This window comes from Peromyscus maniculatus, chromosome 11, assembly GCF_049852395.1.
Source record: "Peromyscus maniculatus bairdii isolate BWxNUB_F1_BW_parent chromosome 11, HU_Pman_BW_mat_3.1, whole genome shotgun sequence".
In the NCBI taxonomy this organism is placed as follows: domain Eukaryota; kingdom Metazoa; phylum Chordata; class Mammalia; order Rodentia; family Cricetidae; genus Peromyscus; species Peromyscus maniculatus.
Window position 1 is genome coordinate 77,050,987 of NC_134862.1, and position 18,244 is coordinate 77,069,230.

Consider the following 18,244-nt stretch of genomic DNA (forward strand, 5'->3'; position numbering starts at 1 on the left):
GGTTTCTGAGTTCTTGCTTTATGTGGAACTCTCTGTCTTTTATTATTTGAACATGTAAAGTAGAAGCTTTTATCTCAAACCTGCAAGTTCTGCTACCTTCTTCTAAATAGCAGAGATAATGTCCATAGAGCACCCAAAGAGGCATCTGTATAGGAATAGAATAGAATAATCAAAAGGATGAAGCGATTCAAGTGGTGTGCACCCCATTCATGCCCTTATCTCATGTTCCCACCTCCTTCCCTCAGGAAAACTGGCTTTTCAAATACTACAAATCTCAATAGGAAATGTGTTGAAGATGCAAAAGGGAAGTTTGAAAGGGTCTGCCCTGTGCTTGGTCACCTTGCTGCCGGAAGGGACACCTGCTCTTGGGAAGAATGACAGGTCATATAAAAAGAGAAAGAAACAGCAAGGGGCAAGCATCCCTGGAAAGGCTGCATTCTGCCCAGAAACCTCCCAGGAGAGCAGGAAGGGTTCTGCCTAGACCCACCAGGCCTGGACTGTGGCAGTACCACCCACCTCCTGTGGAGACGTGTAGGGGAACTGATCACCAGGAAACGAAGATTGAATGTACCTCACAGAGTCACCAGCTTACTCTAAAGGATTGGCTCTATGGGGGTCTGGCAAAAGCCATAGGCTCAGGGGGAAATGTATGTTATGAGGCTAGGGAGATGGCTTAGTCAGTAGGAGTCTTTGTCTTGGAGTTGCTGCTGCTGCTCCAATGAAACGCCATGGCCAAAAGAGCAAGTTGGGGAGGAAAGGGTTTATAGGCCTTACACTCCCACATTGTAGTCCATCACTGAAGGAAGTCAGGACAGGAACAAGCATTTGTTATAAGGAAGTGGTGTGAATGATCATGGGTGCTCAGAGATCCACAATCTTTTTCTGCAAGCTTGAGTTTCAAGATACTCAGAGGTATAGCTTCAGTTAGGTTTGATGGCCTGAGAACCGGAGAACCAATGAGACAAGCTTTCAGCACGTCGAAAACCTAACAGCCAGGTCTTCTGATGATGTAATTCCAGTCAGAAGGCAGAAAAGGTAAGACTTATATGTCAACTCTCCAGAGCAGAGAAATTCTGCCCACCTTAGTCTTTGGTGGTTTTATTCTGACCTCCAGTGGGTGAGCTGTGGCCCACTTATCCTGGAGATGGTTTTCTGCTTTACCTAATCCACTGCCCAAAACATGTCTTTTCTAAAAACCTTCACAGACACAGAAATGACTAACCATATGTATGGGCACCTTGCAACCTAGCCAAGTTGACATGAAATTATCACAAGCCCCCATCTGTGAGAGAGCCCTGAGGGACTCTAGAGGAGAATAGCAGCTGATTGGAGTCTGAGTATAAACTATTACATTCTGGTCTAAGTGTGCTCTGGTCCCATCCCTCAGTGTTCAGTAGCCATATCTTAGTTTCTGTTTCTTTGCTGTGAAGAGTCACTATGACCACAGCAACTCTTAAATTCTTCTCCTCTGAGATGTCTTGAGTGCGCCCCTCCACAGTTCAAATCACTCGACACCACTGTCTTCCATGCTCCTACTAGTATGGCCCATTAAGCAGCACTTAAAGCATTCCACTGCTTTCCCAACCCAAAGTACCTAAGTCTAAATTCCACCAAACAAACACATGATCTGGCCTACCATATCAATCAATACTACAGTCCCTGGTACTAAATTCTGTCTTAGTTAAGGTTTCTATTGCTGTGAAGAGATAACATGACCATGGCAATTCTTTTTTTTTTTTTTTTTTCCAGAGCTGAGGACTGAACCCAGGGCCTTGCACTTGCTAGGCAAGAGCTCTACCACTGAGCTAAATGCCCAACCCTGACCATGGCAATTCTTACAAAGAAAACATTTAATTGAGTAGTGTCTCACAGTTTCAAAGGTTCAGTTTATTGTTATCCTGAAGGGGAGTATGGCATCATGCAGGCAGACATGGTGCTGGAGCTGGCTACATCTTGCAGGCTACAGGAAGTTGACTGACTGTCACACTGAGGGAAGCTTGAGAAAAAGAAACCTCAAAGCCTGCCCCCACAGTGACACACTTCCTCCAACAAGACCACACCTCCTAATTGTGCCACTCCTTTGGGGGAGCATTTTCTTTCAAACCACCACAAGCTGTTTCTCATTCTTTTGAAATGGAAGAAATTGATTTGCTGGAGTGCTTGTGGTTGTTGCCATGTTTTGTAAAAGGAAACGTGTTGCATCTGTGTTTCAGAAGGACCACAGTGACCAGAATCACCCAAATGCCACATGTTTTCTGTTTTGCTTCAACTGGTAACAGCAGCACTTTCCTATGGACAAGGACTAGTGTCATGGGACCATGATGTACAAATCCCCATTGAAGTAATAGAAATGGGGTTACTCTGCTCTCCATGCAGTAATTTCAAATTCATGCATCCTACATATCAAGGACACAGCATCATATAAAGACCATTGCTTTATAATATACAGGAGATGCTGGAAAACAATGCTGAATTACCACAAGGTATCATTTCTAAGCTGACACTGACTTCAAAGATTCCTTTACCAATGGGGCTGAGGTCATGGCATCAGGTGTGAGTATTTGCTCTGCAAACACGAGAACCTAAGTTCAAATCCCTAGCACTGACATAAAAGGTCAGACATAAAAAGCGTGGATATAACCCCAGCACTGGGAGGGGTAGAGACAGGTTGAGAGCTCACTAGCCAGTCAGTCTGGATGAAATGGAGAACATGGGGTTCAGTGAGAGACTATATATCTCAAGGAAATAAGGTAGACAACAATAGAGGAAGACACTGGATGGATATGATGTTCTGCTCTGGCCTCCACAAGTATGCATAGGCATGTGCATGCACCACACACAGACATACAGACACATACACAGTCACAAACACACGGACATGAGCACAGACACAGCCAAACACACATATGCACACATGCATGGAATTGCATACATGCACCACATACAGACATACACAGACACATACAAGGGTACAGACACACATGCACACATAGATATACAGACAGACACACACAGACAAGGACACAGACACACACACACAGACACACACACACACACACACACACACACACACACACTTACTCCCTTTCCCTGCTGACTATCTGGATGTGCTAGGGAAAGCAGATTCCATGTTTTGTTTTGTTTTTTGTTTGTTTGTTTGTTTGTTTTTTTGCTCACTATTAACTCTTCTTTGCTATAATAGAAAAAGAGTTTTGGTCCAATGAAATACAAATCAGAAGTCTTGTCAGTGGAATCCCCCAGAGTGACTCTAGCTAAGGACTTAAAGACAAGAACAGCAAACTCAGAGAACTTACCCTATTGGAGGAGGGGATGGTAGGGAGAAGGTGGGGGAATCGGGAGGAGGGATGAGAGGAAGATCTGTGGTTGGTATATAAAATGAATAAAAAACAAAACAAAAAAAATAGAGAACAGCAAATTCAAATGGGCTGCATGCATTCAAACTGATGGCTTTTCCTTCCAGGGCAAAAGAGATCTCATGACGTCAAGTTGCTAAGAGGGGTTGTTTCTCCTGCAGGGATGGTACCACACTGAGATCACCTGATGGGAGGATTCAGTTTTGTCTTTTCTCTTTAGTCATTGATCAATGGAAATAAATACATCATCTTTGCTGAGTGGGAAACTGAACCCTTTATTGCATGAACATACCCACTGTATCAAGACCCAGACAGCCAGTCAAAGAGCGGGTGTTGGTCATTTCCTGGGTTCTTTTGTTTGCTTGATTGCCAGTGCCTCCTCTATAGTGGAAACTTTTAGGAAACTGGTAATAGTGATGCTAAGATCTTCATTTTTTTGTGTGTCTACACACACACACACACACACACACACACACACACACACACACACACACACTTTCCAGAGGCCTTGTGTCTGATTTTTATGTGTCTTTACTTCTACATTCCCAACCATTAGCTAAGCTATGGTCGAGAGTATGTCTGTTTGTCTATCTATCTATCTATCTATCTATCTATCTATCTATCTATCTATCTATCTATCTATCCATCTATCTAATCTTATCTTTCTCCCTCCCTCTGTCTCTCTTTCTCTCTCTCTTCTGTTCTCTTCTATTACCACACAAAGTAGATGTTCCGTGGATTCCCCAGAGCTCTGTCCATTGGGAGGATTTCCCCTTATCAGTGTATTGCAGAGCACTAGGTGGGTATAGTCCAGCTGTTAACCATTTGAGATTTCAACCATATACAAAACTCAGTCAATCTCCCCTCCCCCAGCTTATCAGGGATCTCTCAAGCATCCAACTGTATGCGCTAATGGAAACACACCACTGTAGCAATAGGGAAATAAATTAGAGTCTGAATTACCTACTCATGCAGCAGACTGTGACCTATGGGCCTATTTGTTTCTAATCTTGTATATACCGCTTGTCTTAGAAATAGTCAATAGGTTCACCAACAAGTCTACTGCACTTTAAAATTTGGTGAGTCTGATTGAACCTAACTTATGATAGAATGTCTGGTCATATGATCATTTGGTATCCCATGGTCAATCTAAGTAAGTCCCACTGGATTCCATGGAAATAGAAAACAGGAAAATTAGCATAGTTCTGGGCAAAATCATAAACACACATTTTGTCTATGCCATGAGAATATAGACTTGTTGTACTTCTTCATACCATGGAAGAGAACATATTTGGAATGCGAGAGGCTATGTAAAGTATCCAAGGCTGTGTTAATATACCCTTGCAAAGATTCTACACAGCAGTTGCAATTGGGGTTACTATTATTTGAATCAGCAAAGATTCATGTATATGTCTTTTCAGTAACATGCAACTATCATTCTCTAGGATCCTTTTAGTTTTTGTAGGCACCAAATTGGTGCGATACATGAGGATACAGTAGGAATCAGCATTCTGACATCGTTCAGGTTTTAAAGTAGTGGTTTGTTCAATTTATTCTAGAATGCTTTTGATTTACTGTTTTGGTAGAGATGTGGAGGTTGGAGGGAGGAAGGTTTCAGAAGCTTGCTCTTGGTCTACTTGACTATAACAGTTCTTATTCCACCAACCAGGGATCCCTGTTATACTTTGGTTGACTGATGAGCATGCGATTTTCCATTACTCAATCAAGGACTGAAGAAATCATCAGAGGTGTATCTATGAACTGTGTGGCTTCATCATGAACAAATGCAGAGCATGGACATAGTAGGAACCTTTCCCTAAGAACAAGACTGTGAGAACTAACTCTCTGGGTCCCAGATATCAATGTCAACTTTAGGCTTGTGCCCAATAGTTCTCTACATATTCAGGCCATCTTCTTTCCCTCAGTAGATGGTCACCTGAGGAAATGGCCAGGAACTTTTTTGTGCAATCATGGGACAGTTACTTCTAGGTTTATATTCTCTAACATTTGAAAGGATTTTCCATCAAGGACCTTGTGGTTACAGTCTAGAAGCTGAGTACTGTATCTTGATTTTTCATTGCAATGACTGGTTTGGCCTCTTGATCATCAATATCCTTGATTCCTTTGATTATGTACAGAAAGCAATACTTATTGGTCACCCACTTGTCTCTTCTAGGAGACCTCCAGGCATGAACAGCTTCCTATCTCTTGAAATAACTTACTTCATCATTAAACATCAACTCTGTGAAAATTCTTACTTATGCACCAGAAATATGTTTCTTGGAATTTCTACTCATGTGGGATTTTTTTTTTTAATGTATAGGAAGTGAAGGTAACTGCCATGCAAGTTTTTCTTATTTTTTTCATGAAGACTATTCCCACTTGCTTTTGGATAATCTCAAAAATAGGCCTTCAAATTCACTAAGGAAGTCAGAATGCTAATTAATCTTAGGTTATCTGGAAGGGAAAGAGAACACATGTGCTCCATGGAGATTGGGTAGAATAATAAAACAATAACCGCCAGCCAGCAAGCCACATAGATAACACACATGTGTTTACCACGTGACAGGTCCCATGCAAAGCACTTGACTCAAATTATACTCATGACAAACATTCATTTATGCCAGAAATATTTATTAAGCACCTAAGTCATTCTAGAAACTGGGGATACAGCAGTAAAGAATACAAAAACAAAAACAAAAACAAAAAAACCCTGCCCATATAGAGCTTACATTCTAGAGGTGAGAATGTGGAAACAGGCAATAAATAAGATAGTCAAGTGCTCTGTATAGAATGTTAGGTGTTGAGTGTTAAGGAAAATAATAACATGAGGAAAGAAAATAGAAAATGGAAAATATGGTTTGCAAGTTAGATACTGTGTTCAAGGGAGGCCTAGCTAACTGGTAACATGAGAAAGACCTGAAGGAGGTATAAGGGTGACCTTGTGGATAAATGGGAACTGTCCCAAGGAGAATGAACAGTAAGGGCAGAGACCCTGAGGTAGTATTATTATCTCTGTTGTATACATGACTTGCCTAACAACCCACTGCTTGAGGATGGAGCCAGGATTCAAACTCAGGTCTGCTCGACTTTAGACCTTGTTATTGACCATTGTGCTGTCTAATGATAGAGGGTGACATTAGACAGTATAGAAGTGCTCTATGTCACCAATGATGACACAAGATCCTGGAGGAGGGAAGCACTTGCTCAGATGGATAATGGTTGAGCTGAGACTAGCACATGGTCACTTCTGGTCCATCATCTCTGCCTGCAGAATCTAGGCATTTGTCTTCTGGCTAAAACTAGTTTCCAAACCAATCAATGGGCTTGGTAAAACTTTATGAACAGATTTTGCTGATAGGCATTTTAGAGTTCTATTTTAGCTTAGCTGTACTAAATGATGTCTTTCAGCTCTGATTTCTCTTCCTGGCAGGTGTGGGTTAGTAACAAAGCATAGACTATCGAGTTAGGTATATCTAAACCTGAAAATAGGCTCTATGCTTTTCTATCTATGTGGCCTTGGGCAAATGGCTAAATATCTCTGACTCTCAATAGCATCATCCACTAGAGGATAGGAATGCCTCTTGGAGGTGTGGTAGGGATTAGACAAAATAATACATGTGCAGCACCTCCCATGGTGACTGGCACGTGGGGGATGCTATACTTGCAACCATGTTCTCTCCCCTGTGTGATTAGTTGTCTTGTCACATGCATAATTCTTACTTTTTAAATGTATTACATTTTTGGGGGGAGTTGAGAGGTTACCTTATATATCTAGCTACTCACCACATTTTATATTATATGGTGGTACAGGAAATGCTTAAGTGTGATGATTCGGTTGCTGGATTAGTGGAGAAGAGAAAGAATAGTGATTATTGCTTTGGGAGTCTTGTCGACGATCCATTCCTCATCTAGTTGCAACATCTGCGAGCTTCCTGCTCACCAGGCTTGTTTCTTCTGATGTCAGTGGCCAGCAGACACCTCTCACTTCTGCGGAAGTCAATATGTATTATTTTGGAAGATCGGCCACTCTTCAGGCAGAGGAAGACTTTTTTTGTTGTTCAGTAAAGAGAAGAGGGGCAGCTGTCACCGTGAACATCAGTAGGTTCTTGACAGATCCTGTGAAGAAGACAAAACTCCACTTTAGTTTACAACTTTAACATCTTCCACCCGGCTCGTTCATCAGAACTGCTATCAAAGAGTCAAATTGACCAATTTCCATTTTTATTTCTTTTCCCCACCCTCTGGCAAGATCTCAGTGAGCAGCTAACCAGCTGAAAATAGGAAGAGAAGAGAAAGGCCTGGACTTCGATGACTCCAGAGATGGCTCATCAGTCGCCAAAAATTGAAGTTAGTTTTTCATTCATGTGATGTAGAAAAAAAATCTCTACTCTAAATATTAGCAAGAGTTCAAAGGAGTAACTTGTTTAGAATAACATTTTTTTAAAGAAGAAAGTAATTTATTTTTACAGCATCCCCCTACATTATCTTGCTTAATCCTCATGACAATTCTATGAAATAATTGTTATTGTCCATGTCTTAGAGATGAAGTGCAAATGGATCCTAAAGGCATTATTCAACTTATTCCAGATGACACAGCTGATGAGTCTCAAGACCAGGATACTATCTAGACACTCTTGCATCCAAAACCATGCCCCTCCACTTTGTTTTCTGCCTCCATCACCAAAAAAGATGGATGACAAACGTTTTCCCCTGATCCTCTCACAGGTCAGTGAAGGCTTGACAAGATAGACCACACAAGTGTCTTCTTTTCCCTAGTGAATCATGTATAGAACCCCGTACTAATACAAAAACATCAAAGAAAACATACCAACTTTCCCCCAAGAGTTAATAGTGTATCTAAGAATTAATGTTTGTATCTACATAGGTGAGAAGGCTATGAAACTTCACCCCTTGACAGTATGAAGGATCAGGGTGATATCCGGACTCTTGTTTTATGTCAGAGGATCAAGAAAAACAAAGAATGTTCAGCACAGTTTGGAAGAGTATCATCAACTGTAACTTCTGAACTCAACACTGGTTAAGTTTAGCTTAACATGCTTTTATGTATTTTTTAAAATAAATAAAACTACTAAATTATTAACTGTATATGTGGGCAACTATCAGGAAGACTTTATAGACAGTGAGCACCATTGGGATGGTAGGATTATAATGACAGGTCCACCATTTTATGCTATGATTATATAGTATTTATATCAACAGATATAAAGTGATAATTATGTGACTTTATTGGAGATCCTGTAAGTAACCATTTGTCCAGAGCAAGGAGATTTCTTTCCATCAAATTCCCAATTTGACAATTGATTAAATTGACACTGGAGAAAGACAGATTTCTTCTGAGATAGAGGCACTAACGATGTTATTTCAATGATATATTGATAGGAGGCATTGGGTCTCATGCACCCTTGTACTTGAAGATGGATGGCTCAACTTTGCCTAGTACTCATAATGAATGTAGACGTGGACCCAGAGGTTTGGATTCTATTTCCTTAGTACAGCTTCTCCGGTAACTTTTTTTTATTTTACAGGGGTGAGAGTTTTTAATAATCAAATATTCTGGTAAATATCCTAATTCATTCACCTTTGGAAATTTTTATTTAGCCTATTCATGCCATTTTTTCCTTGGGATGCTAGAGTTTGAGGGACAGACAATGGACTTCTTTGTACATGAAGAGAATGATGCTTGGAGAAGGAGCTTTCAAAGTTCAAGTTCACAGCAAAGCACACGCTATAGATTTCTTAGTTAGAATCACACACTACCCTACAAGAGAAGCATGCCTATTCTTGATATTGCTGCTGTTCTTTGTCATTCTATACAGCACATTGTTATTGGGGACTCTAAATATACTTGGAATACAGGGTTTTCATACTCAACAGTGAAAGACACTAAACATGTATGAAGCGACACATGGATACTATTTCTAAAGAAGCTTACAACTCACTTGTTCTCTCACAGTAGAACATTTTCCTAGGACTTGAAAGCCTGCGATGGGGTCTCTAAGGTCAGTAGAAAAAGGAGCCAGAGAATGAAAGGCATGAGCGCAGGTTTTGCTGGCTCTCCTTGTGGACTCTCAGGGGGGCACTCCTTAGAGCTGTCTTCCCTTTCTTGGAGGGATATCATGTGGGTGTCACGCCCAGGTAGCACCATTATTGGAACTTGGTGATGCTATGAAACTCCAGATCTGCTGATTATTATTTGTGTGGTTTTTAGAAATCACATGATGGTTCCAGGTCTATAGCTTCATCTCGTCAAGGAAGTGAGTTGAACTTCAAACTCTTGAAGTCCTTGGGGGCTGCACCAGGCTGATTAATTCAGGCTCAAGAGAGTGCACCATGGGCAGTTAGCTCACAGACTTTAGGGAGCCTGGATAACCTGGGCTGTAAAGTGAGATGGAGCCAGGACAGGTTGTTGTGAGGGGTTGAGAGGGGTGGAGCTGCTGCTAGAAGGGCCAAAGTGCAGGTGGCAGTATCACTGATGCACCGGCTGTATCAGAGAGAACGAATTCCCTACCATTCTCTATTGTTACATCTCCCTACTCAAGCCCAGGGTCCTAGGACACTGACTCCTTGACCTAGTGTAAGTCTGTATGACCACCTTACCTAGAAGACCACGGACAACTTACTTTGCAGCCTCACAAACACAGCACTCAGTAGTGGAAAGGCTGAGTAATCAGGTAGATGATGCTCTTTGGGCACCTAGCTGTTTCCCCTAGACCACACCCTCCCACCCCACCCCCACCCACCCCCCTCTTCCCTTTCTCTTCCTACCTTCTCCTTATGGCTCTTGCAACCAAAAGTTGGCTTTCCTATTTGGGAGAGGCTATGTTTTAGCACATCAGGGAAGGTTCCAGTCCCCATTTCCCTCCACACCTTCAGAAGGATTAGGATCGTAGTGGGAAGAGAATGAGACCAGTTGCCCTGGCTACAGCTGGGGACCAGAAAGCCAGAAAGCAGCAGTATTCCTAAGGACCGGAGCCATTGGAACAGATGGCTCATAGAACAGTCCACCAAAGCCCCCCAGGTACTGCTGCTAGGCTGAGGGGTTTCCTTTCACAGTGATCCCATTAACACATTTTCTTGGCTTTCTCTTTATGGCTGCTGGGACAAGAGGCTTTTTTTCCATTTCCAAACTGTCCTTATCAGTAATGCAACAATAGCTAATTTAATTAGCTGACCTGAATGGTGGCCAGCTTGGTCTAATTTGGTTTTGATAGTGCTCCTTGGCACATGCAGAACTGATAAGCATATTTCTCTCCAGATGAACAGTGGGGCTTGGGAGCGGCGTGTGAATGAGGATAGCTCTCCCAAAGCCCCTCATATACCTGGGGGACACATTGCTTGACCAAAGGCAAGTTATTCTGAAGTCAGTATTCCCCCCAAGGACCTGTCAAATGTGTCAGCCGAAAGAGATAAAATAGACAACCAGGAAATTGCAAAGGCAAAGTGCCCAGGATGAGGGTGCTGGGACAAAAAATACTCCCCTTAGCAGAAAGAATGCTTGGCTGGGAAGTCCGGATGTGAGCCACTGACTGACCTTCCCACTTTCACTCCAGGTCTGTGGGTCACCCACCTGATGCATCATGTGATCATTGGGCACTTCCTTCACAGCTATGTCTCAGCACATCAGCGCAGTGTAGATAAAAGGATGGGCAGACAGATAGACAAACACACACACACACACACACACACACACACACACACACACCATCTCAATGGAGAGTGCTTTGAAAATGAACTGAGCTGAGTATTCTGTAAGTATGCATTCTCTGGTTCTCTTTGGTGGGAACTAAACACCATTACTCATTGTGTCTCTAGGTCCTAATATGATATGTATACACAGAAGGTACTTAACATTTACTTAGTGACTTAAGGATATAGGAAAGGGAATATGGGGGCTCATGGAGGGACAATTTCAGGCATGGGGAAATCAATATACAACTAAGCAGCATAAAACAAACTCACAACCCTCTCCATCCTCAGAAAACACAATTGTTTTGTAACCCCAATGAGACACCATTGGAGCCTCCTTTTCGAGTGGTCATCCATGGAGACGGCTTCTGGGTTAGGGATTGGCATGTGTTCACTTCTTTCAGTTCGAGGACCCTATCTACAGCAGAGCTGTGCAGACTGCATGCTGCCAAAGTCTCTGTGAGTTCAGAGGTGCCTTGGTGCTGCTGTGTTCAGAGGGCAATGTTTCCTTGCTGTCCTCTGTCCCCTTGGGTTCTTACAATCCTAGCAGTAGATGGCCAACACAAAATGAACTCAATGACATCTTTGGAAGTCCTTTGTCTCATAATGATTTGCAATGGATTTTTTTTTTAATTGTACCTGTCCTTTGCATATAAATCATGGCTTCCGGTTTTGTGTTTTGAAGGGATTCCTGTGGGTATGAATGTTAGCGTCTCTGAATCTGTATGTGTCTCTTGTGCTTTTTCTTTGGATCTTTTTCTTCTATTTGCTTGTTTGTTTTGTGCTCTTTTGGTTTGTTTGGCTTTATTTTATCTTATCTTTATTATTATTCTTTAGATGCCTGTTTGTTTTCTAAGAGAGAGAGAAAGGGTGTGGATTTGGATGGGAACTGGGGAGGTGGGGGAGGGCTTGAAGGAGTTAGGAGAGGGGAAAACAATCAGAAAAAATAGTATGAAAAAAATCCATTTTCAATGAAAGAAAAATAGGAAAAAAGACTAAGTAGTTATGTGAGGCTTTATTTTTTAGCACATCAAAATCTCTTTTGTCCCACTGGGGCTTCTGTCTACCATTTCCCAGCTGTGTTCTTCCTAGATAAAGGGCCACACCAGGTAGTCTTTTGAGCTTGCTTTGAAGTGCTTTCCCCCTTTTGGAGTTGCATTTTAATAGCACACAGATGAGCGTGCACTTAATCACCTGGGTTAAATGGTGTATGATTGAAATTAGTAGGTTTGGAAACCTTTCCAATCGGACTGGTCCAGGTGAGAATAGTTCAGTGTGCCTTCTGATTCTGCTGTAGGGTCATGTTTAACAATGTGTTAATCATCTATTATCATTCCACACACTTTCCCTGGGTGAATCCACCCACTCTGTGGCATCATCATCCTATGTGCTGAAAATTCACAAGTCTTTGTCTTCAACCCTGAGCTTCTCCCTAGATCAGTTGTGCAGAAATTCAATTGCTGTTGGAGGTTTCCACCTGGATCTTCAGCCTAAGCCAAGACACCAAGAACTGACCCTATTACCTGTTTACAGACGTCTATTTTTCTAATTCACTGCTTTTGTGAATAACCTAACCCGACCTGCTTCCCTTCATGCCTGCTTCTAGGCAGTCACCTAGTCTATTGATTCTGCCTTCCAAATGTCTTTTGAATCCAGGTTATTCTTAGCAGTGCAATGACTTTATTTATATCTTTCATCCCCTAGCCCTCCAATCTAAACAGGAATTTCTCAGAGTCAGAGATCTCTTGCCCATGTCAGACAAATAAGAATTGCTCAGTTTTGAGAACTGAATTAACATATCCCTCCCTTTGTTCCATAAAATTCAAAATCTTTAGTGAATATCAAGTACTTTGCTGAATACAAATATGTAGATGGGTTTTCTTACTCTAGTGTATCTCAATTTTTATTTTAGTAGCAAAATCAAATGTTGTTCATGTATAGATCGTATGCTATGCAGTTTACCCAGATAAAAACCAAACAGACAAGAAAACCAAGTCTCTGAGAGTTTAAGAAACTTCCCTTAGTACACTGGTCACACATGATGAAAGTTGAATTTGGAGTCTGGATTGGGTCCAATGTAAACACTATGTAAGATACATACTAACTATTCAAAGTTCTTATCTCTGTAAATAAAAAACGAAATACTCATATGAATCTCAAGGTAATGACACTGAATGAAAGGAGCCAGACAATAAGGATTGCATGCCGTGCAAGTCCATGTAGACAAAATTCTAGAAAATGCAACCTAGATGTGGTGACCAAAACAAGCAGGTCAATGGTTGCCTAGGGAAAGTGGACAAGGTCCAAAGACTATATTGGTGGTCACAGGTTCAATTTCTTGGTTGTGGTGACTGTTGTCTATAAATGTCAATACTTATCAAACCATACTTGAAATATACAGTCTAGTGTTTCGCTTATGCCAACAAAGGTGTTAGCAAACAAACACACAGAAAACTGAGCTCTATTCATACCTTTAAAACCTTACATGTTAAACAAAGGGTAAGTCATCATTAAGAGCATAACCCAGTGATGGGTGAAGGGAAAACAAATCCCCAGGTGCTTAGATCTCAGAGTCAACAGGTAGTAGAACAAGATCACCACACAGTTAAAAGTCCCAGGATTTGTGGACCTACCTGGTTCTCACCTCCTTTTTCTTGCACTTGGGAGGAACATGACAAGGTACATAACAAAACTCGGTTTTCATCTAAGAAGCAATACCATGTGAATCAAGGGCTGTTGTAAGGACTGAAATAATGTACATAGTCTACTGACGAAATGTTGTGCTCATGTCTATGCCTACATCAACATCTGCTAAATGCTGTTAAGAGGTATGGAAGCCTTGAATCTGTGCACTGGGCTGTGGTGTGTGTGTGTGTTACGTCTGGCAGGGTTGAGAAGGAGCAGTCATTACGTGTAGTTCCACAGAAACATGTCACTCATCACACAAATGCTTTTTCTGAAAGGTACCAGCACCTGAGGGCAGGGACAGATCACTGGGTCTGGCTTCTACTGATTCCTGGGGACGTTCCCCCTCCATCTCCTCCCCGGGCAAGCAGAATGCAAACGGCAGCTCCTGCACTAGGTCGGTCTCTGCCTTTCTACAGAAAATAGCAATGCTTTCCGCTTTATTCCATTCCTCTATTACCTTAATGTGCTGGCCTGGAGGATGAATGAGATAATAAACACGGAGCACTGAGTGAGCACAGTGTCTGGGTCACAGGAGGCGCTCAATAAATGTTAATTCCCTGCCCCTAGCCTGGTATAGATTAGCCCTGACTTCTCAGAAATGCAAATCCCTGCGCGCTCACCTAGGTCTCCTTTCAATATCTCTGCATAGGAGCCTTTTACTACCCCTTAAAGCTGGGCTAGAATCCCTCTCCTCTGCTAATTGTCCCACAGAGACCAGGGGAAGAGAAGGCAGCCACTCCGGAAAAGGCCCAAGCCTCCTAGCAGAGGAGTCTGTGTGTGTTATTGAGCTCCATGAGCGTGGACCTCATTCGTCTTCACAGACATTGCTGCGCCATCCATTTTAAATGACATAAAAGTCGACCCGTTTATCAAGATCAGCATACTACTGTATTATTATGATTATTTAGCATTTACATAACACTCTATTTGCAAAGTGCTTAATAATAATTTATTTATTACTTCATCTAACTATGCACTAATGGAAAATTCAAGAGGTTGTTTTGAGTTCACTGACCTCGACTCTGGAGACACCTCAGGCCATTTTCAATTGCTGCCCAAATGCCTGCTGTAAAATGTTTTAATGAAAACCATTTGATATATGTACATGTATATGTGCATATATGTGTATATATATATATATACATATATATATTCACACATATTCCCAGGTGGGTATACACACATATATATTAATACATTTAATATTTATACAAGTGCATGTTTGTATTTTTCCATTTTGGGCATTTGTACTGTGTGAAAAACAATACTTTTACTTTACAATGGGGAAAAATAAACATTACTATTACTAAAAAGTCACGGGAAATACATATATCCAGAACTTCCATAAAACTGACACAAGATTCCGTTCTTATTGTGTAGAAGACATGGAAACCATGCATGCATTCTCCGTGTCCCACTTCTGGAAGGGTTTATAACTGGGCAAAGCTGAAGCAGGGGTGCTAAGAGTTTAAAGCCAGCCTGACAGACATACTGAGACTCTGTCTCAAAAACAAACAAACAAAAGTTCACAGGCCAGCTTAGAGTCTTGTGGGTGGCTGCGAGTCTCTGCCAGTTAGCTCTTTTGAGGCCCACCTCAGGCAGTGACTGAGCATGGCAGTGGTCTGCAGCGGCTTTCTTATGCGCACTGTAGAGTTCAATTAGAAGAGCATTTTGGTGCAGAGCTTGGTATTGGCTTGGCAGAGACTTTCTCAGGCCCCCATTTCTATTGGACAGAGTCTTTGCCCCCTCATGCTTCTCTCATCCTTTTCCTTCACAACCATAGAAAAATCTCTGTCCATTTTTCCAGTCCTGACTTAACCCCAGAGTCAGCCAGCTTCCCCAGCCACTGAGCTACCCAACCCCATCCTGAACCCTAGCCATGCCATGTTAGGCGGGTCTCTCTGTAGATTGTTATCCACCAACATATCAATGGGAGGTGGCTTTGATGCTTTCGAATCTTTCCCCTTCCCCATTCTACACCTGTGAATCTATAGGGAAGGGATTCTGGATCTTTAGCCAATTCTGGATCTTTAGCCTTCACACAAAATGGTTTTATAAACACCCTGATAAAATACCCTTAAGAAAAGTGGATTTAAGGGCAGAGAAGATTTATTTTGTCATGTAGTTCAGGGCATAGTCTATCACCAAAGTTAGGTCAAGGAAGCAGGAGCTTGAGGATGCAGGGGGGTCACATGACACCCATAGCCAAGATGCAGAGAGTGGTCAATGTTGGTGCTCAACATCCTCCTTTTTATGCAATCTAGGAACAAGCTCACGAAGGAAGGCTCTGAGGGGAAAGCTCACTGTGTCTCGTAGCCCCATTTCACACCCACGATGGTCTGCATTGATTTCACCCTGTTAAAATGTTAGGAGCATGGACCGATATGGGAAAGTTATACAATAAGAAGTTCTCTGTATATATAAACATTCATGTTCAACATTATATAATATACAATAAAAAAAGTAAATGAATGATACAGCATTGATGAACTAATACCTAGGCACACATAAAAAAATCAGTCAAACCGGGGTGTCAGAAGAGAGAAATAGGTAGGAGAGGTCATAGTAATGGATGATGGAAACACAATTACATTCAGAAAGAGTCTACCTCCTAAATCTGATGGTCCCCACTGTTTATCTGCCCATTTATACCCAATGTGGGCAATGGAATGCTTAAGTAAACCACTCCAACAGGGAACAGCCCTTGCGCAACTCAGAAGCCTGGGGCATGGCAGCCCCTTGTTAGTGGCAGTGTCTGTCTCCTGTGGACGGCTTGTTTTTTTGTTTCTGTTTTTGTTTACCCAAGAACAAGGCCAGAGACACAAGCTCTTTCCTGTCATGCCTCTATTCTCCACCCCGTTGGCTTTTCCTTTTTTCTTTTTCTTAACTGTTATTTTCCAAACCATCTCTGGAAGAAATCTGACCTCCCATTTTTCTATGCTTCTTTCCCATTGTCCCACAGTGGTCTCGGATCAAAGACATCTGTGAGAATATAAATTACTAAGAAATGTAAGTAGTATTTTTTGAAATAAAAGCCAGCAAGAACAAGAACTAATCACGGACAGGGTCATGCATAAGGTGGTTGGTATCTGGCTGCGAGAGACACTTTCAGACTGGCTGAAATTCCAAAACATGCTTCCTAATCATTTGTGTGAAGTCTTAGAGGCCTAACTGTCGTTAATTAGGGGGGATATGTGACATGTTTAGGAGAACAATAATAAGAATACCTCAGACTTTCTTCTGTTTTATTGAGAGGCTGATTAACAGAATGTGTACCGCACCCCTTAGGATGACAAACTGACAGGGTTCAGAAGTCGTCTTAGGTAAGAAGTTAGGTTCCACTTCAATAGCGACTTCAAAGCGTGACGTAGAATCATTTGTGATGTATAAAGGTCAGCATGAATTGACCCAAACAGACACATCCTATTTGCATCACTTACTCCTCAGAAGGAAGATCTTAGAACAACACAGGATTTCTGATTCGATTTCTTCAAAATACTGAACAAAATTCCTTTTGTTGTTGCTTGGAATCAAAGCAGGTAAGGAGAAAGATAACATGTCAATAAAGGAGAAGGGATCTGACCTCAGCCTGAAGTAGTCCACAGTGTTTGCCACAGGCACTGGCTCTGGCTGGTCCTGTCTAAAGCATGGTTGTGTGGACAGCAGCCTAGTATGGTGACATTGCACATCACCTTTGGGGCAGACTCTGGGTGTCCAGCCTGACTCTCCTATGTATTTATGTGTCTCTAGATAAGTTCTTCAACTTTTCTGGGAATTTTCATGGATTTCAATTATATAAAATGGGCATCAACAGGATGTGATGGTATATTCCTGTAATGCCAATACTCAGGAGGCTAAGCCAACAGGATGTCCCAAAGTTCAAGGCCAGCCTGGTCTCCACAGAGACTTCCAGACCATTCTGGGCTGCATAGAAAGATTTTGTTTCAATGAAATGAATGAAAATAAATAATAAAAAAACACCCCAGTGTTGTAGCACACACTTTAAAGAATTGGAATGGGCTACTATGCTGTGTAAAGTGTAGCATTTGGTCAGAGAAACAGTCAGGAAATAGTAGCTCTTTGTTACACATTAAACACATTGTCTGAGAGTAATGAGCTAATATGTGGAATGCCAAAATCAGGCTTCAAAAGGGTCTCACTAAGCTGGACTCAAGGAGCAAATCGAATAGGGTGGCATTTAACAAGGATAAATGTAAAGGCAGTGCAATTAGATCTAACCGGCGAGTGGCACAAACGCCCGGTGGGGAGATGGATATTATCAAGCACACACCTGAGCAAAGGCTTGGGCACATCACTGGCTCTTTGCTAATTATGGGTCAATGGTGTGAGAAGTTCTCCAAGAAGCAATGGCTACTTAGGTAACATAAAGCCTGTGCATTGTCTGGAACACTGGAATAAACAGTCTCTGTGTCCTCGGCCATTCCCTGGGCCTCATATGTTATCAAGGGTGG

General features: G+C 41.9%; 1 protein-coding gene across 2 annotated transcripts in view; it reads right to left on the reverse strand.

Annotated features, from left to right (window-relative positions):
• Nucleotides 1-5,987: 5,987 nt before the first annotated feature.
• The window catches only part of Pbx1 (PBX homeobox 1), a 313,260-nt gene continuing 301,003 nt past the window's right edge, over nt 5,988-18,244 (reverse strand). The window contains exon 9 of one of the 2 annotated variants that reach the window (XM_042258536.2): nt 5,988-7,493. In XM_042258536.2, the coding sequence (XP_042114470.1) occupies nt 7,473-7,493 (21 nt within the window). In that variant the 3' untranslated portion in view covers nt 5,988-7,472. The remainder of the gene's footprint in view (nt 7,494-18,244) is intronic. The other variant, XM_042258538.2, reaches the window with a different exon arrangement.